The sequence below is a fragment of the Lepeophtheirus salmonis genome, chromosome 12 (assembly GCF_016086655.4).
Source record: "Lepeophtheirus salmonis chromosome 12, UVic_Lsal_1.4, whole genome shotgun sequence".
Classification (NCBI taxonomy): domain Eukaryota; kingdom Metazoa; phylum Arthropoda; class Copepoda; order Siphonostomatoida; family Caligidae; genus Lepeophtheirus; species Lepeophtheirus salmonis.
The window spans coordinates 6,493,486-6,518,695 of record NC_052142.2 but is presented as its reverse complement, the minus strand read 5'-3'; the positions used below and the strand labels follow the sequence as shown (position 1 = coordinate 6,518,695).

General features: G+C 32.4%; 1 protein-coding gene and 2 long non-coding RNA genes across 4 annotated transcripts; 1 reads left to right on the top strand and 2 right to left on the bottom strand.

Moving 5' to 3' along the window:
• Window positions 1–314: 314 nt before the first annotated feature.
• On the bottom strand, window positions 315–6,276 carry LOC139906866 (uncharacterized). Its single transcript, XR_011782967.1, has 2 exons — window positions 6,201–6,276; window positions 315–6,136 (listed from the first exon to the last, which is right to left on the bottom strand). It is a non-coding gene; the product is annotated as an uncharacterized lncRNA (long non-coding RNA).
• On the top strand, window positions 6,100–20,431 carry LOC121126632 (uncharacterized). The gene is made up of 4 exons (XM_040721931.2): window positions 6,100–7,653; window positions 19,215–19,280; window positions 19,335–19,715; window positions 19,771–20,431. The coding sequence occupies exons 1-4, from the start codon at window positions 6,655–6,657 to the stop codon at window positions 20,245–20,247; spliced, it is 1,923 nt and encodes a 640-aa protein (XP_040577865.1). The 5' UTR covers window positions 6,100–6,654; the 3' UTR covers window positions 20,248–20,431.
• On the bottom strand, window positions 9,034–18,721 carry LOC139906865 (uncharacterized). Of its 2 annotated transcripts, XR_011782966.1 has the most exons (3): window positions 13,818–18,721; window positions 13,625–13,765; window positions 9,034–13,562 (listed from the first exon to the last, which is right to left on the bottom strand). It is a non-coding gene; the product is annotated as an uncharacterized lncRNA (long non-coding RNA). The 2 variants fall into 2 exon arrangements; XR_011782965.1 differs by having other exon boundaries at window positions 13,625–18,721.
• Window positions 20,432–25,210: the final 4,779 nt, after the last annotated feature.

Genomic DNA, 25,210 nt, shown 5'->3' with positions numbered 1-25,210 from the left:
GTTGTATTTATTTAACCAAAAAACTTATCATTCCTCAATAAAAATTATCTTGACTTTCGTGGGGAAAAATGTTGGTAACTGGCCTCAACTACGTGTCAGTGAGAAGTTCATAAAGAGAAGGTTCTCTCAAGGAATACAAAACAACTGGAAGTGCATCTTAAAATAGCTCTTACTTTTTTTAGACAGACAAAGGACATCATTCTTCCGCTGCTTTATTACAAATGTGTAGAGGCAGAATAAAAAGATTATGTTATTTTAAAAAGAAAAACCTGCCTTATATAATTCCAAGTGGAAAGGGAGATGAATAAATATCATTTCAAGAGTATGAAGCAAGGAGTAAATATGAGTTTGAACCTTGTTGAAGTAATTGAATTAGCTTGGAATAGATTGAAGAAGACAAGAATCGAGTAGAGAAATACTTGACGCGCGAAGAAGTTAGGAAAGATATAACAAGAATACTAAACTCAACAAAGCTCCTGAACTCAGTAGTTTTACGTTTGAATTCTACAAAAAATACTTCGATCTTCTAGCACCCATAATTATCTCTTTTTATGAAAAGGTAATGGATTTTTGCAATAATAGATTTTTTTCAGAATTTGCATCTGATGAACATATATTCCTTATTATATAAGTAAATAATAACCCTGGATATCTGAATAACTACTGTCCGTTAACAATGAATAATTGTATTTATAAGATTTTCTGGTATATCTTATGTAACAGAATAAAGTGCATAAAGAGCCCGTTTCTTCATTCCTATCAGTATGACTTGCTAAAAAAACAGATGGAAAACATACCCTTCAGGTTACATACTTTCCTGGAATTACGGCTGGATATTTCCTGATAACTATATAATTTGTCAAAGCTTTTGATACATTATACCATAAATAAATAATCTGTACATTGTTAAGGAAAGTCTTCAGGGATTTCATAATACGAATGGTCGGTGTAACAATTTCTGGTGCTCGCACACTTATAAGTTATTGAACTGGATCAATATCCGTAGTTCGTTCCTTACAACCCAGGTTTCTCATTTCACTCGTCAGTGCCTTTGCCATATCAGCCCACTGGTCTTTGCCCGTTTCAGGAACTCCGGTTTTGACTTCATCCTCGTGCTTACGTTGCTGGGGAAGTCCGAAATGAAAGCTAACTGTTTAAGTTCGGTCGTGTCTCTCTGACAAATGAGACCGAGATACAACAGAGCCTCAAATTAATTTATGGGCAGAGTGCGATGCCATGGAGAATATGAGGAGGGAAATATGGAAAAGCGTGCTGTAAAATAAATAAATACTACTATTCATGGATGCTTTTAAGAAGCCTGGCTATTTTTATGTCGTTTTTTTAAATCGGTGCTATTATTTTAGGGTCTTACTTTAGTATTATAAACTCTTACTGTAATATATGCAATTTTAATAGATTAAAATATATCCCAGTTTTAGAAGTGAATGTTGCTGAATTAAATTGGGGTTTCTGTTGATCTAGAGAGAGGTGACTTTACCGTCGACGTACCCTTAAGGCGTGAAATAATATATATATATTTATTTTCTTAATTTAAAAAACAACAACATATAAGTAGGGCTAGTCTTCGAACTCTATGTGGGGAAACTGCAGGAGCAAGACATACGGTACTATTGATTGAAGTTATTGTTTTGGAGAATAGAATATCTCGTGATTCTGCTATAGAAATGAAACTTTTCTGTATTTTATGTAACACTATAACAGTTAATATAAAAAGTAGTGGAATTTTCAAATTCAGGAATACTTGATTTACTTCGTGAAACTCTTAAAAATAACTTTCATATTTCTATATTATAGATCTATTACCATTAAGATCTCCTAAATTTTTTGCCTTAAAGTCACTAATATGATATGTTATATGTTGTGTCTTAACGAGGTTGAAGAGACACAAACTATTAAATAAAGGAATCCAGTACGACCGATAGAAATAAGGAGAAAAGAGACGCTGTAATTTAATACGAGTACGTCTATACTCTTATTAACAAATAATCATCACATTTCTGACAAACATACACAATGCACGGTTATTTATAAGAAGAATAATGAAGATAGTACTATAACAATAGTAAATAATAACAATAACTAAAAGATAAGAAGCTAGGAAAGGAGTCACGAATACATAACATTATGCAATGAGTAATCAAAAACTAATGGCTAACACTTTAGCCGTAGCAGTAGATTACTAGTAAATTGATAAGTTGAAGTATTTTATTTTTTGTCGAAAGACAAAAATAAATGACGTTTATTTCTGATATTAGGTTAAAAAAGTATAGGTAAATAAAAATCAACGGAAATAACGATTTACTATTACAAAAAATATCAATTATAAATTTTAATAGAAGTTATAGATAGAAAATCAAACAAATTAATAATGACAAATGATATGCCATAGAAGTTATCAATATTAAATATTACAAAGGGATTAAATAAGTTATTAGCAACAAATGTAAATTTTATATATAAAAAATATATTGGGGCACTTTTACACCGAAATAAATATACTAATTATTAATAGAAATAAAATCTGTCTTCATCCTATAATTCAAATACACTAAAAAGACTTACAATTATCTTAAACAAATTCCACATTTACATGTTCGAAACTATGGAGCATACACAAGTGTTTATCCGAAGAAACGGATGTTAGAAAAATACCTTGCACACCATTTGAAGCTAAGACTATTCAGGTAGTTGTTCGTATATCCAGAGACAGCTTATCTTACAATTGCAAAAATCAGGGCTTGAATTTTTGATGAGATGAAAATACAGAAACTCTGAAAATATGTTCTTCAAGAGAAACACCAAAGCCAGAAATCAAAGAAATATACTATTTACTAGATCATCCATCATAAGAGAGCAGATTTGATTCCTTCCTTGCGAAGGAGATTAAAAAATTGCAACATTGAAGAGATCCTTTTACGATGATTAGGCAAATTTCAATATTTCAAATATAACTTTACTTTATTCGAATTTGTAAGAAGCACGGTATTATATAGAAATTTAATTATTACGAAGTATGACGTCTCTATCGTTATATTTAAATAGTGAACATTACGAAGGTATTATAACGTATGTTTATAATATTAAGTTATATAAGTATGGGTAAATTTAAAAAAAAAACTTATTTAAGTCATAGACAGAGAATCAGACTAATTTGAAAGGACAAATGATTCAACTAATTATTAGTGACATTATGCATATATAAAATGAAATAAAATATTTTTATACATAAATAAATATACTTATCAGCAGAATAGAATATGCATTGGCAATGCAGACAAAATTATTGAGAAAGATAGGCACATTATCTTTAGGAGTCTAGAATTATCTTCCACTCGTTTTCCAATGACATAAGAGGCACGCAGGTAATAAAAAATCAAGGGTCCAGGTTATATAGTTATCTATAAAAATTATAGAACACAAACTCCACCTTATAAATGGAATTGTGATTGAGATAAGTTATTCCTGCGTTTAATACATCAAGGAAACTGAAGGAATCATAAACAAAATATTTTTCTTAGAGTAAGAGACAAAACAGAGTTGACTTAAGAAGAAAAATACTTCTGAATTTCAATGAAGGAATTTAAAAGGAGCAGAGGGAGGAGATAGTTCCTATATTGGATATAAAAATAGCTCTGGAGTGACGGATCTATTCAGTCTTGAGACAGGTTACAATTCACTATCACGATTCTTGATGTTAACTTGTATCTTCATAAATAATGAATGATGCTTCCATTAAAGAAGGAGATATCCAAATTTTGAACCACGATATCTTCCTCCAAAAGGACAAGATCCTTGTACATCAAATTTAAAGTAAGAGGAAAGTGTCTAGAATATACAATTCAACAGTAATGAGTTCATTGAAACAATGAGTGGATGCAGATACCTATATTCTAATTTACCAAAAAAATCCATCTATATCAGGGATAAACTAGAACTACCGAGTAACTCAATTCAAATTCTTCCCTCTAATATGGCTTATATTTTCATTAAACGTTCAGCCATCTAAATGAAATTGAAATTTGATTGTGATTGAATTAAATTGTGTTAGAGATGAGAAATTTGTTTGTTATGTTTATTAAGGACACATCAGAGCTCCTTCAAAAGACTAGAATACAAAATAGAGCTGAATTTAAGATTTAATATATTCAGGATTTTCAATGAAGAAGCCTTGAATAGAGGAAGATAACTCCCTGAGTTCCTTATCGGGTCTCTTATTTGATTATTCTTGATTCATCAGTATATTTAGATTCCATAAAACCTTGAGCGACTGATATATTTTAGAAGTGATGATCTACGAGATTGTTTTTGAAAAAAACCAGGCCCTCAAAGCCACTGTCAGCCAGCACTGAAATACTTGTGGAAGTACACCACAAGTTATAAAGAAATAATTTTATAACCTCATTATGAGGTTATAGATAAGGTATATTTACACAACTTTACAAAAAGTAGAGTAAGTTACTCCAAGTTACTTTTTGTTTTTTTACTAGTTGAAGTGAAATTTTGCCACGAGCTGTATTTATCGGAAGTTACATTTTTGTCTCGAGAACAGTGATTTGGCTACATAGTTAGAAACGACGATTTCAGTAAAAGTACCTTCTTCATGCGCTATTCTTCCTCTTCCATGATATATATAATTTTATTAGCAGTGAAAATATCTTCTTGGTAAATTTTCGGGGTTTGTTTTACGTTATAATGTCATGGATTAGCATAAGGCTTACTTTGAAGTTCTTATGATACAATTAACAGATCCTTTTTAACATTGACATAAAAAAAGATTGGAAATAATTCCCAACATAATTCTAACATGTAGTAAAATTAAAGTAAGTCTTCAGTTTTATTTTTGAATGTTACTTGGAAGCGTTAATTGACAATTTGAACAACAGTTATTGAAATCAATGACACAGTCTGCTAGGATAAAAGCTTGCTCTGTTTGAATAATGGCTTCATTTTCACTTGATATCTTAGCAGATGTAGTGGCTTTAGAAGCGTTTCTTTTTACGTTTCCGTGCCTGAATGGAGATATATTTTAGAAGATTTTCTATGAACAGGAACAGGCACAAATATCGCTTTTGAAGTTTGTTGCCCATTCCCTGTGGCTATATCTTGTATTTTCGAAATCCATTGGCTTTCTCAATACTCTCACAGACAAATCACCATGCTGAAAAAGGAGTGAGCAATAATCAGAAGGTACTTCGTCGTCTAAGACTAACTCTTAACAGGAACTTTTGGAATACTCGTCCTGAAGGAAAGAATGAAGGGATCTGGAAATATTCATCGAATCAGTTTTATAACCAAAATAAAGCACTCACTATAAAAAGCGACTGTATTTTTTTCTTTTTTTCCCCCCCGGAAAGAATGTCTTCCATTCACATAGAATTCCGGTGTATTTAACAATATAATTTAAATATTCGGACATGAAAAATATTAGTTTCTGTTTAAATATGTACGTGCGTAATTTAAATTTCAGCAATTTGTTTGTATGTTATCAATAAACAAACACATTTATGACGTAATGTATGTCTAGTGAAATGTATGGATTTTTACTGGGAGCTCTGAGTGAGACAAAAGATGAGGTGTATCAGAAGATCGGAGAAATATTCTGTCAAATAGTACTACCAAAATAAATCCTTTGTGATAATTGTAGGACATTTAGATAAAAAAAAATTTCATCAACCCTCGACAGATGGAACAGTTCTTAACCCTTAAATATTTTTTCTTGCCCATTAATTGAATAGAATATTTAAAAAAAATGATGAATAAAATGTTTATTATACACTAACCATACCATATAAAAGAAAGGAAAATATTTTAAAGTGTACGTTGAAAAATAATTTATCCGATTTTACGGATTTTAGTACTAAAAATATCCCTGTACAACGCGGATATTTCTTGCATCCAAAAGGACACCCTTTATAATATTTTCCCTGTACTAATGCCATTTAAAGGTTCTTCTTTTTGTATAAGTAGGTTATTTCCCCCCCTAAAACCATATAATAGGCAATTGATATCAACAATGGTCTTAATTAAGGAATACGATATGTCTCTCTCCATCCTTCTTCTTGCGTTCATACTCACTCCCATGTCTCATCATCAGTAATGAAGACTTACCATAGACCTAAATAATAATAAATTGCTAAAGACGAAATGTGGCAAGAACTTTTACAGAAAAAAGGTAATACAAGAAATAGAGAGTTTTGTGAAGTATAGAGAAACTCCTTGGATTGATTTGGGATTCTATGTAAGGAGTTAGTGAATGCTGAGGAAAGATAGAAAGTGAGGGAGGGAGAGAGAAAAGGAGGGGGAGAAGAAGGAAGGAAGGAAGGAAGAAAGAAGAGAGGGAGCGAAGTAGGGAGGGAGGTAGAGAGGGTGGAAGAGGGAGAAAAGGGAGGAAAGGGAGGGGTAAAAAAGAAGAGGGAGGGAAAAAGTAAGGGGTGCAATTGGTGGGATTGGTGCGTTTGGTGGTGTTGTGCGTTTGGTGGAAGTGTTTGGATTGGTGGATTGTAGTGAGTAAACGTGAAAGACGTGTTAGGAGGAGAAAGATGCTTGAGTGTGTTTGTTAGTTCTAAGTGAAGTGGATTTTTGCTGAGCATTGTTTTCCGTTTTGTGAACGTGTCTCTCCAGGAGTGGAGATCCATGGAGAGTCGAGTCGTGGGAGAAGATGACGAGGGTGTCGGCGGAAGTGTGGGTGGGGATGTGGGTCTCGTGGGTAGTCGTTTGGTTGGTAGTGAAGGGGGAGTGAGTTGGGAATTTGTAGGTTCTGGACTGTGTAGCGGTGGTGCTGGAGTGGGTGGCGTCTTGGAGAGTGTGGGTCTGCCTGGAAGCAGCCAATATCGTCCATGGGAAGGTTCCGAGGTATTACTTCGTGGCGGCCTGGGTTATTACGGACGGAATGTGGATGAGCGTCTTCCGTCCTTCGAGTCGCAGTTTCAGGAGCTTCCTCTGGGATACTCCCCGGAAGGCCCTTATGCTTACCCCGCCATGGGCCTGGGTGTGCCAGGCACCATGTCTGGAGCACTGATGAATGCGTCAGGACCGCCCGCCCCTCCCTCGCACTTGGAGACTTCTCTCCGCAAAAGAAGAGCTCAAGGAATGTATTCCAAGGCTGCTCCTGCCGCTGCCGCTGTGGAGGCTGGAGGTGAGTCGAGGCAGCCTTCTTTGGCCACCTCTTCCTCCTTGGACACACACCCCACACTCGTCTCACAGCTCCGCAAGAAATGTCGAACAGGGTCTCTGGAAGAGAGTGCAAGTGAGAGCAGCTCTCTTCAAGATACGCCTGGACAGGTAGCTGCCATTTCTTCCACCGATCCAAGTCCGGAGTCCCTTTCTACTCAACCAGATTCTTTTAAACCTCCTACAACTAATATCATTAATCAACATATGATTCCATCTCAACCTTCCTTACGACAAACTTTACAACCACGTCAGTCCAAGCAACGAAAACAACAGCCGGCTTCTTCCATAGATGGAGATAAACCCACCAAAAAGAAAAGAAAACGTTGTGGAGAATGTTCTGGATGCCAAAAAAAGGATAATTGTGGAGATTGTGCTCCTTGTCGAAATGAGAAAAGCCATCAAATTTGCAAAATTAGACGGTGCGAACGTCTGATAGAAAAAAAACCTAAAAAAATTAGTGTAAGTAATATTAAATCATTTTTTATTCACTGAAATATTGGTATTGCATCTGAGTAATGAGTATTATCGTTGGAATGGATTTTATTTAAAAAAAAGGAAATATTCATTCTCATACGTAACTAGTTTATGTAGAATTAATTTAAAATTATTCACATTAAAAATCATTAACGTTCATTTTGAAATAAACGCTTCAATTATTTCTTTAATTTTATTTTCTCTTTGTCTGCACAATTATGTTTATTACTATCAGGAAATTATTTTGTATTTATTAATAAATATTCAAATATTTTCAGTATTGATCTTAGTTGTAGTAACATAAAAAAGGGCTTACCTAATAAAATTGATTTTAAACTTTATCTCTTTATAATATTTATCTGATCAAAATAATTCCTAGTATTTGTTTGAACGGCAATGAACCATTTTATCAGTATTATTTCTATCATGCATTAAAAACAAGTTCATCGCAAATAATTTATTTTTAATAATTGAAAATTACTTAATAAACTTCTACTTTAACATATATATATAAGTCCCATCATCGATTGTAACTTCTATATGGTCTTAAATAAAATTAATTTTTAGTTTGATTCTGCTCTTATCAGTTATATTTTCTTCTTAGTTGAAACGCGTAAACTTTGCATGTGCCCAAAAACGGCAAAATAATGAACGAAAGATCTTGACTATGTATATTAATTACTAATTATAATGTAATTTCTAAATTGGAGAAAAAATCCTATTCTTTAGAGAGGGTTAATATTTCATTTTATCTCTTCAGTTTATATATTTATATGTATGGTGATAACATAAAAGCAAGCCGGGATTTTTTTGATGAAACAAAGAAAAACTTTAATAAGTTTTTTATTTCAATGAAAACCCGAAGATGATTTTTTAAAGAGTCAGATACAATATTAAATCACTGAAAAACTGTCCAAAAAGTTATTAATATGATTGTTATTTCTTAAAAATTTTACATAAACATATTTTATACAAATTCAGTCAATTTGATCGTGCGGTATTTGAACTTTAAATCGAATTTTAATATCATCAATATAATCGGCGTCAGGAAAAAATGGCAAGATTCTTTTAAACTGATATAATATCTATCACCAATATAACATAAAATAAGAAAAAAGTAAAATAAACAAACACGACATCAGTTCGAATGAAAGGAGTGCTAATCACTTAATTCTCCGTTATTAATTACAATATCATTAGACATGATGGACTATTCATATTGGACAATACTCTTGGATTGACGGACAAGCATTTGCAAATAACAACGTAAGAGCAGTGATTTCCACTTTGTTATGATCCAGGATATGTCAGAAGAAGAGTTGGTTGGCTGTGGAGCGACAAACCACTTAGAAAAAATATGTATCATTTAAGATTTTAGTTTGATTTTTTTATTTCTTGAGTGATCTTATATTTTATGGGGCTGTACAAGCAAACACATAACAAAATTATCTTAACGTATACGATTTCAATATCTTATAATGACCCCGTAATAAATAATCCTACATTTGAAATATTTAAATCTCTTCTTAAATATCCCTTCATAATTCAATTCTTGAATCTATTCAATTGTTATATAGGGATTGATAAGATTCGTTGAAAGAGCCTATAAGTCACTTTTTATGGTTCTCATACTTTGTTTGATACATTGAAAGTATGAATTCACAGTCTTAGATGAACAACTTCGAGAATTCGAGTCCTTTAGACAACTACGTAATGCAGCCTGTTACGTTCTCTTTGGGCAAGAAAGCAGGTTTATGAAGAGACGAAGACCATCGTTCTATTGCAATTTCAGGTTGCTCCAACTGTACTGAGCTTTACAGTTTTCCTCGTACTCTCCAACGACTCGACCTGTGACTACCTCCCCGAATCCTCTTAGTGGTTTGTCACTCCACAGCCAACCAACTCTTCTTCTGACACATCCTGGATCATAACGAAGTGGAAATCGCTGCTCTTACGTAGTATTTTGCAAATGCTTATCCGTCAATCCAAGAGTATTGTCCATTATGAATAGTCCATCATGTCTAATGATATTGTTAATTATAACGGAGAATTAAGTGATTAGCAATCCTGCCATTGGAACCCTTGTCGTGTTTGTTCATTTTTCATTTCTCTTATTATATATTATATTGGTGATGGATATTATATCAGATTAAAAGAATCTTGGCATTTTTTCCATTTAGACACCTTTCCTTTTTTTTATCTTGACATTTTTTCCTAAATTAATGAATGAGCTTTATTTTCCTGAACATTTACATGTTTCTGACACATTTCACATTCTGTACTAAAACATCAAAAAATATTATTACTAGCATTGTTATATTTATTACTACAAATATATCTCTATTGTAACTTATTCACTTATCAATGTTATATATGTCGCTAGTGATGGGAAAAGATTTTTACCGAAACTGAAAAATAGATTCTTGGTTCTTATAATTAGCAATTTTGCCTTAAAATCGATTTTTCCCTCGGTTCTTAAAAGGAAACTGAAACCTCAAATTTTGCCGGTTCTAAATTATTAAACAACAATTAGAATTTTCCTAAAAATAGCAAAATTCTGAAGTTCCATTCTGGATCCAACTATTCGGACAGGAAAGACTGCATCTCCATTTTGGTATTTGACATTTGTCGATTAGTTGGAGACTCAGTCCTTTGGAAGGTGGCCCATACAGCTGACTTTTGTTAGGGAGCTTCCACTTGCTGGATGGAATGTTGGACAGGTGTTTGCTCCTTATCAATCTCTAACATTTATCTTTTAAGCTGAAGGATAGTATCATCTTCTTTAGTCAAATCATGTAAGGAGCTTTTTCCAAAGTAATCATCTAGAATTGGTGCTTTGGCAAGGACTGGGTTCTTCTCTAGGTCTTTAAAGCGACGGACAGCTAAATTTAGCAGTGCTTCAGCCAGTTGGTGGGCGACGCTGTCATAGGAATATTTTTTGATTTGGAGTATTTATTTATAATGGGAACAACACTGCTTGGCAAGCGGAATAGCCTTTGAAGCCGTGATATCTTTCTCTCGACAGATATCTAGAGTAATTAGGTAGATAAGTCGTTTCGGTTTCACAGTTACCTCTTTCAGTGCTCCGTCGAACGATCTCTTTGTAGTAGATGACTTTCTGGTGGCTGTGACGATGTCTGAGGCCTAGTTTTTCAATGTTGATACAGCCGGAACTTGGAGGAAAGCATCTTCTACCATCAAATTAAATGATGTTTTAACATTTTTTCCGAATTTGAACAACTCTTTCTATTGAAATATTTTTTTTTTTAAATTAAATAATGAATCTAGAAGTCTCAAAATTTGTAAATATATTATATTAAGTATTAACATGCAGAAAGGTATAACAGATTCTTTTCTTTTTTTACAATAGAGATTCTTTCATTGTTGTCCAAACAAGGGAAAAATGATATTGGCTTGCTGAAATTGAAATTATATTTATAAAAAAAAAGATATCAAAATGTATACAATACAAATACTAGGAAAATACATATACAAAATAAAAAAATATATTTCTAGAAAAAGTAAAAATGTCGTTACACAATGTTGAAAATGTGAGGCGCGCCATTTTTGAAGTTGCTCTTATGAATATAGCTACAAATATTTTCGTTGAAAGTACTGCATATCTAAAATATATAAAAATAGAGTATTATCTAGCCAAGGGCATTTGGTGAGTTACTTAGATAGGGGTTGCGGACTACTGGTAGCTTGCGAGAACTTGTTGGACCCTTCCTCTAAACTATAACTATAAAAATAACTTTTACATTGGACATCGGAGATGCCTGCGGCAAGGGTCATTTAGCTTTATTTTTGAAGACTTTTTAAAAATGCGGTAAAATTCGAGATACTTGGTCTTTGTTTTCATTCTAGCAGCCCAAAGGATAATCTTATAGCCTTGAAAGGCTTTCCAAATGGAAGATAATAATAAAATTTTCTTAAATATGAAAGTAAAAAAAATTAATATTTGTTAAAATTTTGAACATTAGTTTACTTTAACATATACATTTTTATCCTTGGAAAGGATGGTATCATCTATTATATAATTTTATCTCAAAAAAGTGCCTCATAATGTATTTATATAATGAGAAGACATCGATAAATATTGAAATGACATCAACACTTCCTACTAAAATCCATGATCACTTTTATGTCTTATATATTAGGTCATGACAAAGTGTTTGAGAATAATTCTAGTATGAGAAAAGCTTCCGAGAACAAGGCGAAGGTATAATGTTATAATAAGTGACTGTGTAGGAGCAGAAGTTGGAGAAATTTCAGGTGACTCAATTTAATAACACGCGTGTTTAGTTAAAGCTCATCCTAGGAGTTCTATATACCGTTCAAATGTGTATATTTTCTTAATACATATTTTAGTGATAGTTAAGATTGGTGGGTAACAAAAAATTAATTGCAGTGCTGATGCTGTAGATTTCTAAAAGTTTTTATAAGTGGGTAATTGTTCAACAGAAAATATAGATTTCTAAAAGTTTTTATAAGTGGGTAATTGTTCAACAGAAAATATAGATTTATTAAATTAGTATTTACATTTAATTTCATCATATCTCAACTTGTATTAATAAATCCAGATTAAAGCAACTCTTCGTTTCCATAAAAATGTTGCTCTGGTCCAGACTTTGTACTTTTCCTAAGTATATAGAAAACACGATTTTTCATAATTTTTTTTATTGATTCTAAAGCATATTTATTTATTATAGTTTGTCAATATATATCTTTTTAATCAATCTCGACGGTGTGATTGTTGAACAAAGAATAATTGACTGTTTATTTTCTTGACTGTGACCAATGTTCATCCAGACATTCGTACATTATGACTTTATTTCATGGATCTATGCACTCATGCATCCTTGTTTCAATCTCCTTAGTCACAAGATCACTCATAGCTAAGGTTGATAATATTGTAGAGAAAAACGCGTGCAAGGAGAAGGGGGGGGGAATATACATATGGTATCATTGTTTAAAATACTGATGTGATTATCATCTGACTGCTTTATTATGATTTTTGAGGGTATAACGAAACTATTTATTAGCAAAAAATTTAATGAAGATATACTACGTATAATTGACTTAGAGGTTTTTTATCCGTTACAGTAGATTTGAAAACGTCACACTCCATGAAATTGCAATTCATTTTAACCTTATTCTCAGAATAGCTAATGCAACGACCAAGTAGAGTATTTCGAAATGTATTTGAAGTTCCAGATTTAAAAAAGAAGGCTTTAATTAAATATAATCTACATACTAAAAAATATACCATCATAACTTTATGTTAAATATACAAAATTAAACAATTGGAATCATATAACTAATAACAATAAATTATATATACAGAATATTGAAATAGTAGATTGATCCAAATAATATTTTCTTGTTCTGACATTGGAATCCAGTTATATGTCATAACTTTAGGTTGCAAAACACTAGCGAGACGTGGAGTTTAATCAAAAAGATAATCACCCCTCTTCTCCATGTGGAAGTTGCTATATACAATTGTGCACAGGATAGATATATCTCTACCGATGAGATCTAACTAATTATTAATAATAAAGTAAATATCAAAATCATAAAATTAGAAAATAAATATACTAATAAAAAAAATGTTAGAATTAAATCCATCGTAAAGATTTATTGCAAAACCTAATTATGTAGTAATGTCCGGCGATATTACTCCTTATTAAGAGCATCAAAAAAGATTTACCCCCCCGTTATTTATGCTTATATAACAACATACTATTATCATGAAGATTATACACAATTGCTAATTATATTGCTACACCCAATGTAACTACCCCTGTTCTTGTGACCATTTAAGCAGTTGTTTTTGCCTCTTATGAGTTTTCTGAACACTATTTCTTGGAGCCTATCAACCATAGCTAAGCCTTAATTGATAAAAAAGTAATATGTATTGACTATGTAATATTGGAAAACCTAATGATCATACCCAAGTCTTTAAGTGAAGAAATTAGTCTCAGACAAACTATTTGCGAACCATCCAAAGCTACTACTCCCGTTGTTGTGCCCATTTATGGACTTATTTTTTGCCATTGAATGAGTTGTTTATGATAATTCTTGATAATTTTGGCTAAAATTGAATCATATTTTAGGGTTAAATTTAAAAAAAATTGAATACTTACTGTTATATAGTATTAAATTCAGTGTTTCATTTCAAAATTAGTAAATATTTTATATTTTTTACTGATAACTTGATCGTCATTTGGTGTGGATGACTCAAAATATTTTTATATGTATTTCTATAAATAACATCAGTACCAACATCTTCCATTAAATTAATGATTGTTCCTCAGGAAGGGATAGGTTTACCCGTGTATTTCTCCATAAACTTCGAACGTAGATGATTAGCAATGGATAAGGGTATATTACATGTAATAAGTATTTTTGTGAGATCAGAGTTTAAGTCTGTTTTGATGTATTCATCGTTAACTTGATTTTATAGATGAATCTTGTTATTAAATGAGGATATTCGAGTGGTGTGTAATTCTAGACATGGGACTAAAGGCACATTTATATCGACAAATCCGACAAACCATCTGTTTCTCATCCGGTAAGTATTTTCCAAATTCCTGGGCCTCCATTTTCAGAAATCGAGAGAGAATGCGAAGTTATTTTAGGCATTTTATTCAGTTTTCTATCGACTATCACCATCTAATATTATATTAATATTGAATAATAAAGGCGGGAATGATAACGTTCTAGATTGATAGAAGAAGATGTATATTATTTAATCAATGATGCCATAAGTATTTCTTCTCTTCTCCTCGCACGCTTTTCTATTCTTACCAAAATTATCACCCTTACTCATAGCAAACTTGTTGGGAGTCAGATACAGAAGGAAGTCATCAGAGCAAATCATCACTAAATCATATCATAGAGGAAAGGTACCGTTCCAGAGGGATTCTTTCCCACACATACACACTTCTCCATTGATGAATACTGATCCTGAATTCGGGATCCTACTCTCAAGAGGGATTTAGTTTCACACCTTTTAAGTTCTACAAACTTCCTTTTCTTTCTCTTTTCACCACTTTTCTTCCTCTTTTCACCACTTTTCTTCCTCTTTTCACCACTTTTCTTCCTAGCTATGGCACGCGAATATATGGAATTTTTTTAAAAGAGCAATTTAAATATGAGTTCTATTCTTTTACTATTGTAGTGGTATTATCTCAAAATGACAACGATGTAGAACGTTTTTGAGGGAGCTTCAATAATAAAAATGAGGTATTTTTATGTATCATGAAGCTATGAGCCTCTAGATGTTTAATTTTCTAAATCAATTATATTACGTGTTTTATTTTTAAAGGCAAGTATATAGAAAAATGTTAGTGTTTATGTTTTTTTGTTTGTTTTTAATATTGTGGTTTCTTTTTGCTATTATAGAAGTGTGTCTTATTATACAGATCCAAATCTTGGAATGGAAGGGCAAGGAAAAAAAGAACTTCAGAAAATAAACTAAATTAACAAACATTTAATTATGGAGTAAATAGTATTATTAATAATAATTTAATTACTTCACTCGTAATGTGGAGTTGGGAAGGACCAGGAAAAAATCATTTGAATTGAATTTAAGTATATCAAGAGGCCTCTCTAAAGAAGAGCACCCGAAGAATATGTCTTCAGAAACTCACCCTTGTTCAAAGAAAAGAGATCCGAAGAGCTTGGCAGCTTCTTAACGACTGATCAATCTTGTATCTTGATCTCCATGGGCCTCATTAATAGTTGATAGATAAGTTCAGGTTTTCTATATTACTATGGCGTATTTGTCAGCCTCTGCACTATATTTACCGCCGTATAGAGAAGTCCAATTGATTGAAGTCTGGGTAATGTGGAGGCCGAAGTTCTTTCAATCAAATGTTCATATGTTTTTGTCATTCACTCTTGGAACATTATTTGTAGTATGAGAAAAAGCTCCGGCTTGTTAAAATACTTAAGTATACTTTCGAGATTGCTTACTGATTTTGTAGACCTATGGAATAAAATTTTTCTCCTAGGTCACGAAGTAGTCTGCTGCAGTTAATCGGCATCCTTTATTAAGACAAATTTATGCAACACATAGCATCATTACTGCTGCAGGTTATCTTGTCCTGTATATGTAGCAAATTTAATTAAAGCTACCCTTATTTTGCAAATTTATGACTAGATCAATATCAAATGTTTTATTGTTCGAAGATTTAAAAAAAATAATCCACGGCTCCTGATTTAATAAGATTTTGACACGGAATTTTTGGTGTCTTTGGAAGAGCCTCTCTAAATATCTCAAGGGATTTATTTCAGTCAGCTTTGATAAAATTGTACACGGGGGCAGGACACACAAACTTTTTCTTAGCAATTTCAACCATAGAAATTCCTGGATTTTTTTAAATGATATTTGTGGTCTCAGGATCAATTTTGAATTGCCTCTGAATGTGGACGATCATTAAGCCTTTTTCCTTTTTCTATGAATTCACTTCAACATTGTAAATCGTTAAGATGCCCTGTACTCTACAAAATGGCAATTAAACTCTATAAATTAGCAAATGGTATTATATGCCATACTTCAAGACCAGTTACATCTTTCCTTAAATAATTTTAATGTTACAAGTTTTTATCCTAAGGAGGAACCTTCAAACGTTGACTCATTTTTGTACTATTTCAAATTACATGCTATCAGTTAATCGAAGCCTCTTCAACATTAAAAAATAACTACCCTCTTTATCGATTTAGTTGTTCAAATATAAAAAGTTTTCTGTGAGTTTTCAAGGACAAAATAAGTTTTGCTCTTTTTTCTAGACAACACAAGAGCCTACAGATCGTATATGACTGATCCATTTTACCCACTGCATGACCAAGATAAATAAATTTTATACAGACTCATAGGGAAAATAAATAAATGCTGTTACAACGAGAGCTCAGAACATCTTGAATGAAAAACGATAATTAAAAAACAGATATTTCTACTGTCATTCTTACTAATACCACTTGGTCAGAAAAGTATCTTCCTTAACAAAGAAAATACTTTCTTTAAAAAAAAAAATATTTTTTACGTTGCAGAATTCCCATAACACTTTTTAAGCCATTGCTTAGCTTGAACAGTATTTTTACCATTAAGAGGCAGTGTAAAATTAAAACCCAATTGTTTTTGATCACTTGTTTAGAAAATAACAAAAGTGGTGTCGCACTTAGCACAACTCACAAACTAAAGAACAGATTATCATGAAATTTTGATACCTAGCTTTCGAAGGTCGTTACTGACTGAAAATGAGATGAATAATAGTATTTAAAAGAAAGTGGCCTCTATGTTTGAAGGCCATATATTATTTTCTATAGTTTTAAATTTTATCTATTTTTAATCGTATATATTTTTTTACCTTAAATTTATATTATGTATCATAATGTAGTTCTTGGAGTGCCTACAGGCTAGAGACCACATTTATTATTTTTAAAGCTGTAGAACTTGAAAATGAACATTTTTACCGTTAATGCCTTTAAAAAAAGAGTTTTTAGGGTATCTCTACGATTCTGTGCCATATTTTGACATGAAATAACTATGTATATAGCTGAAAATCAAAAGTAAATAACAAATTGATACTTACATTTTAGCATTGGAAAAAGGAATTATTTATTACATTATCTTGATTAAAATTAATAAAAAATGTATATAACCACCAAAAAATCGAGAAAAATTAAAGACTTAACATAGAAGCAAATTTTTTATTTTTTTTACAATGCTTTATATATCAACTGAAGTTATTGAATATAAGAATCGAGGAGGTCACTTTTAAAATAAAGTGAATTGAAAAGGTTTAAGTTGATAATAAGAAATTGGCTGTGACGCTTATTAGTACTTTCCTAATATTAAATGAGCCCAAGATGGTTGAATGGTTTATCTAATTGAATTTAATTATAACTCATGAATGATGAAGAAGCAGAGAAAATATACAAAAGTTATAGGGAAACTTGGTGGGATAATGAATACATTACGGAAATGATAGCTTATCCTACTTATATACCTCTAATTTTACCAATTGCGATGAAATTTAGTTATGCTATAGTTTTCTGGATTGAAACTTTAATGTCAAAGGTCCTTCAATTTGGGACACATGAATAATAGAATGACAGCATAAAACCTTTGAATATGAAAGGGCTCACTAAAAAGTCATCCAAGAACGTCTATCGTCTTTAATACAAATTTTAGAGGATAAGGAGGCACAAATGGCAGTAAAGTAATTACATTTTGCCCAAGTGGGAGCCAAGAACACATAAATCAAGGATCACAAGATCAATCAGAAGCCTGTTAACTTCAGAAATAACAAGAGCATTATGCACGTAGAGCGACGTAACCAAGAATGATGACCTTGACCATTCTGGTCGGTCTGAAGAGGTCAATTAAAGAGAATACAACAAAGGCCTTGTCGAAGCTGGCCAAGAAGCGCTCTATGAGCTCGATGACGGTGAATGGTTCGTTTTGGTACTCGCAATTCAATCACAGTCTTTGTCAATGACAAAGAATCGGGTATCAAAGACAACATTTTTTTTTCAATATCAATTGTGATTTCTTTGCGAACTAAACATAAAAATATCAAAATCCTCCGCCTGTTGATTAATTTTTTATGTTTCCTAATTTGTTGGGTTATCACATTTAAACGATCATCTTCTGATATTAACCCATTTACGCCGAAATCTATATATTCAACTGTTAAATTAAATTCGAGTATATCATTTAAAGGCTTACAATTAATGCTGAAGTGGTAAAAATAAATCCTAATTTACATTATTGCAAATATGGATGGTAGAATATCAAGGTTAAATTTTAGATGCACGTAACTAGTGCTACGGATCAATTAAAGTGGTAAAATATATAACTTAAACTAAATTATATATATATCTAACTTTGGTTCTAAATATGCCCATGCCCAAATCTGTGACCTCAGGCGAAAAGTTTGTTTCTTTTCTTATAAAAAATTATGGAACTACCTCCATGTTAGCTTTAGGAACAAGATCGAGCGCGTGGTAGTGGCTGACAGCGGTGGAATCAAATAAAATTTATTTCTATTTTTATGTTGATAAGTTAAGGTCCTTGACCTTAACTTAACCTTGATCATGTTACTCTTTTTATTGCAAACCTTGTCTGGAATTACCAGTTAGACCCTGTATAAGTATCTTAAATCAAATATTGGTTATTCAAATATAGATAAAATTCTTGAGTTCTTAATCCATCTTAAAAATTTGAATTAAAACCCGTTATTTTACTCTGAATTATTGGGCTGTAGATATTAATATGAAGTAAAACAAGAATAAAATGGGATACTCTCCTTATAGAGATTTTGATTCAAGATTGTTTTTATGTTGACGTACCTGAATGCCCTAAGTATTAACTTTATTTTCTTTGCAATTTTTTTTTATGCGTTAGAGATCTACGCAGCGTTATGGACTAATATGTCCTAGATACGTAACTATTTTAGTTTGTTTTAAAATAAATAAATAAATCATAGATTTTGAGCATCATCTTATAAGTATTTTTCATTTATTTATTTCAGAGTTCTGGTGATTCTACAAAATTGTCGACAACACAAAGGTCTTTGAATAATAGACAGATTGATATGGTAAGCTAGTAACACGTAATAACATTTACCTTATGTCGTTTATTATCTTATTAGCACACCCAGCAGGCAAACCAGCATAGTCACTTCGGGTTTCCTCAGAGTAGTTCCGTATCTGCTGTAACTGGGGAGAATAACCTATGGTGTCAGCAGGGTTCTCTTTCACAGCAGCATCAATCTGGATCTTCCAACACAACATGTACTGAGTCATGGTCTAGCCATTATAATTTGACCCAACCGACCAATAGTATGCCTCCGCCATGTGCACCATCATCTCAGAACAATGCATCCATTTTTGACCATCATTTTGATTCGTTTATACGAAGGCCTCAGTCTGGTAGTACTCCAATTCTTCTATCGTCAACTCATAATTATCACGAGGTACCTAGTCCTAATCCATCTGCTCCAGGATTTATTCCTGTAAATGGAAGTTCATCTGTAAGTTCTACAATATGTTCGGATTTAACTATAGTATCCAATATCATTTTTTTAGTCCCTTGGTTATAATTTAGCCGTTAATTCTGAAACGAAGCCTTATATTGCTCGCAATGGATTGATCTCACCTCGGAATATCTCAATACAGGGAAACTCTCAGCCTGGGTGTCCACCCCGTCCTGCAGAGGGGTTGATAGAAATCTTACCGAATTGTAATAAATCATCGTTAACCCTTTTCGAAGGATCCCCAGGCCATATTAAGAGGACGGGTGTTAGCCCAGATAGTACAACGAATTATACGAAGTCTTTTTTAGCCTTTAGGGCTGAGAATACTGCCAGCTATGGCGTATTCTCAGCCCCTTTCACTGGTAATCCATGTTCTGATGCTATAACGTTGATGCCATTATCAAAACATGAAGTCCAAAAGCAACATACCACTGCCAATACCACCTCAATGTCTACCTCAAGCGTGATCTCATCATCCAATGATACCGAAGTTTTAATTCCTGCTCTTGCTGTGTTTCATAGACAATAAAAGATACATGTGTACTGTACTTTAAATAAATTATGTATCGATGCGTTAGGTTAAAAAAACTTGCTATGTTTAATACTATATTCAGAAGGATCAACTATAATTGTTAAACATCACTTATGGCTAATTTATTTTATCTTTTGGTAGCTTTGTTTTATTTTTTTGTCATTAAATCATATGTCCATTATTTTTAATGTACTACTTTTTTATTTAAATTCTGTCTCCATAACTCCATATTATTTAAATTAGTAGTAGTTCATCTGTTAAATGTAGCAATTTTTTTATAAAAGTAAATATTGGTTTATCAGAAACATTTTCTTAATTGACCTGATGTTCCATTAAAAATAAGGTTTACCTTACAGCTTAAGAACTCAAAAGTTATAAGTTAAATGCAAATGTGTTCCGCTTACTCTAATCGGGTTTGATAATATCTGACAGAACAGATTAAAATTTTATTTTATTAGTTACCTCTTCTTTCAATTCCGGTTATAACTTATTAAAAGCAATATTGAGTAGAGCAATGCACCCTTACGTTGTCATTGTTTAAGGACTTGTTTGGCAGGTGTTAAATCTATTTTGAGTCTGTAAGAGCTTCAGCCTACTACAACTTCATGTCTCAGTTTTAGATTTTTGTTGGTAAAATTTATCGAAAAGAAATTAAAGTTCCTTTGCTTGTCTACTTATTTCGAATGTTCATAAAATTGGTAACTCAGAAATATTGTGTAAGGCAAGGCTCTGTCGACACGGCCATCTCAACTTAAGTTAGGAAAAAGGGGATTCCACTACAGCTCAGTATATATTATCTATCCGTGAAGGAATGTTCTGATAAATATGCTATGGTCTTAAGGATTTCTATGTATTAAGTATAAAAAAATATCTTTATCGCCTCTACCCTCTGGCTTTCAAGATACTTAAGTAGCCATGTTAATGAATAAAAAAGGCGTGTGTCAGGAAGTTGATCCCATTAGACTTATGTTTTCACGAAATAACTATAACCGAAATATTTATATAATTATTGATTATATATTTGAACACATAAAAATTAAATATTTTAAAATATAACAGCCCAGCTATTCAAAAGTTTATCCCGATAAATTTACTATTCGCCTTTTGGCAGCCCTATTCTTCTCTGCTCCGTATTTCCATTTCTCAGGTATATTTTCATTCACAGGAGATACAAAGTTTTTGGCAATTTAATTAATTTTTTTTGCCGATTTCTTCAATAAATTAAAAAAAAATAGGACATTAAACAATTTAAACCGTCAGATTCATCAGTTTTAATAGAGAAACATCTTAGTAATATATGCAGTAGATTTTCAAAAGAATAAATATAATGCTTTATTGGCTACATCCCCAAAATATATCTTCTTTTAATTTTGCAGAAGCAACAGTAGTCGAAAATATAATATATGTTGGATAAATCCTTTAAATCTGTAAAAAATTAGAATGATCTATTTCTTGAGGGAGCTCCATAATCTTATCTATAAAAAAATTTTTTTTTTGGCTTAAAAGTGAACGACAAATATTCACTACACAATAAAAAATAATGTCCTATTTCTTCTAAATCATAAAAATTTAAGAAGTCATCATTTTCCCACGAGGAGAGGCTCGACATTACGAGTGACGTTTCTTTTTCAATGATTTGATAAATATTATTTATATCCTTCACTTTGCTTTGACTGAGTCTACATACCACGAGGATTACTCTAAAATTGAAGAGGATCTTACAACTCAGCCGAAAAAATTTGTGGAGCTCAGATACGAGTTCGAGAATGCAGCAAAGGTCAGTGTCCAAAGTGCCGCCATTGCACCCTGGAGTCGGAAGAAAAAGTCGAGTGGATGCATCTCTAAAGCCCGCCCATCAGAGCATAATACTACTTAAATTAATTTCAAAGCATGGCAAAAAACATTCCAACTGTATTATTTAGCCAACAGCATGTACCTATTACCTAGACGAGCAGAGAGGATATTCGAATGCATGTATAACCGAGATCAGCTGCAGCCATTTCGAACAATTCTTTGAAACCTAAGAAAAGCAATGACGAAGTGAGAAGAGTAATAGACTACAGGGGTCTGAACAAATCTGTAGAGCGACCGATTCACCCTTTTCCCACCCTGAACAAATTATGAAAATCAATTCCACATGATGCAAAAGTATTCTTTACACGGAATGCAGTTTCTCGTGGATGAAAGTAGCACGTCTCTCACAACTTTCCTCACAAATTGGGGACCAAGATATTTACGAGAGCCCCAATGGGTCTGAACGCGTTGAAAGACGAGTATAGTAAAAGAGGGGAAACATTACACTTAGTGGGATCAAGAATATTTTCAAAGTAGTGGACGATATAATGGGTTATGGAAAAGATTGGGAGGAGTTTGAGGAAATTATTATTTTGGTCATGAAAAGATGTCAGGATTATGGTATCAAACACAACCCTGAGAAGATTCTGATTGGTAGCCAAGTTAACTTCGTAGGCTTCATAATTAATAATTATGGTGTTCGAGCCGATCCATCAAAAATATCAGCGATAAAGAATTTTCCTGCTACGAAGAATATTTCAGAATTAACATCTTACTTTGGGATGGAGAATCTGCTCACTTCATTTTCCAAGGACCTCTCTTAAATAACGTCACCTCTGCAATGATTGTTCAGTAGCAATATACATTTCAATTGTTATCAGAACCCGATGCGGCATTAAAGCAAAAAAAAAAAAGAATTACTCTTATCAACACCCACATTAGCTCATTTTAATCCAGAAAAGCCTACAGTCATACTCGCGGATGCATCGCGTTTATACGGAATAGGATATGCATAGATTCAAGAAAAAATGATAGAAGGAGCCTTATCCAATGTGGATTGCGCTTCATTACCCCAACGGAATCAAGATATGCCGCTTGTGAGTTGGATCTCCTACATATCGTATCGGCTGTTCAAAAGTCAAAAATTTACCTACTACGGAGGAATTTCGTCGTATTTACGGATCATAAACTATTAATTGGAGTAATTAATAGTAAATATATTGGTGCTATTGATAAACATAGGTTACAGAGGTTACTGGAAAAATTAACTCCCTGTACATTTGAAATTGATTGGATCAAAGGTATGTCTCATTGTATTGCTGATGCTCTTAGTTGGGTTCCTGTGGATAAGTCAAAAGAGGATGAAATTAAAATTATATAGAAAGCAAAGAAGTAGAAGACATTGGCATTGAAGCCATTAACAAAGCTGCAAGAGAGGACGACAGTTACTAATTAGTTTGAAAGATAATAAAAGAGTCAAAGCCTCCCAAGAAAATTCCTCAACATCATTATGCACATCTATATGCAAGAGTCTGGGATCATTTATCCTTGGAGGAGAATGATAACGGATGTATCATATTTAAGGGTGATAATTTTGGTAAGAATACAAAAGCGTGCGAGGAGAAAAGAAGAATTACTTATGGCATCATTGATTAAATAATATACATCTTCTTCTATCAATCATGAACGTTATCATTCCCGCCTTTATTATTCAATATTAATATAATATGAGATGGTGATAGTCGATAGAGAACTGAATAAAATCCCCAAAATGGCGTCGCCTTCTGTCTGGATTTATGAAAATGGAGGCCCAGGAATTTGGAAAATACTTACCGGATGAGAAACAGATGGTTTGTCGGATTTGTCGATATAAATGTGCCTTTAGTCCCCTGTCTAGAATTACACGCCACTCATTATTCTCATCTCATAACAAGAGTATGGATATTCATCTATAAAATCAATTTGACGATGAATACATCAAGTCAGACTTTAACTTTGATCTAACAACGATGCTTATTGCATGTAATATAACCTTATCCATTGCTAATCATCTACGTTCAAAAAATTTATGGAGAAATACAAGGGTAAACATATTGGTTCCCGAGGAACCATCATTAAATTAATGGAGGATGTTGGTACTGATGACATATATAGAAATACATATAAAAATGTTTTGGTTCATCCACACCAAATGATGATCAAGTTATCAGTAAAAAGTATTTACGAATATCGAAATGGAACTCTGAATTTTGTACTATCTCACAGTAAGTATTCAATTTTTTTTTAAATCTAACCATAAAATTTGATTCTATTTTAGCTTAACATATCAAGAATTATGATACACAACTCAGTAAAGGGCAAAAACAACTGCTTAAATGGTCACAACACGGGGGGTAGTAGCTTTGGATGGTTTGCAACTAGTTTGTCTGAGACTACTTACTTCGCTTTAAGACTTGGGTATGATAATTAGGTTTTCCAATATTACATAGTCAATAAATATTACTTTTTTATCAATAAAGGCTTAGCTATGGTTGATGGGCTCCAAGAAATTGTGTTCAGAAAACTCGTAAAAGGCAAAAACAACTGTTTAAATGGTCACAACAACGAGGGTAGTTACATTGGGTGTTGCATTATAATTAACAATTGTGTATATCCATCATGATAATAGTATGTTGCTATATAAGCATACCTAAATAACGGGGGGAAATCTTTTTTGATGCTCTTAATAGGGAGTAATATCGCCGGACATTACTACATAATTAGGTTTTGCTCTAAATCTTTACGATGAATTTATTTATAAAAATTTTTTATTAGTATATTTATTGTCTAATTTTATGATTTTGACATTTACTTTATTATTAATAATTAGTTAGATCTCATCGGTAGAGATATATCTATCCTGTGCACAATTGTATATAGCAACTTCCACACGAAGAAGAGGGGTGATTATCTTTTTGATTAAACTCCACGTCTCGCTTGTGTATTGCAACCTAAAGTTATGACATATTTAACTGAATTCCGATGTCAGAACAAGAAAATATTATTTGGATCAATCTATTATTTCAATATTATGTACTTATAATTTATTATTATTAATAGTTATATGATTTTAATTGTTTAATTTTGTATATTTAACTTAAATGTTTAATGGTTTATTTTTTAGATT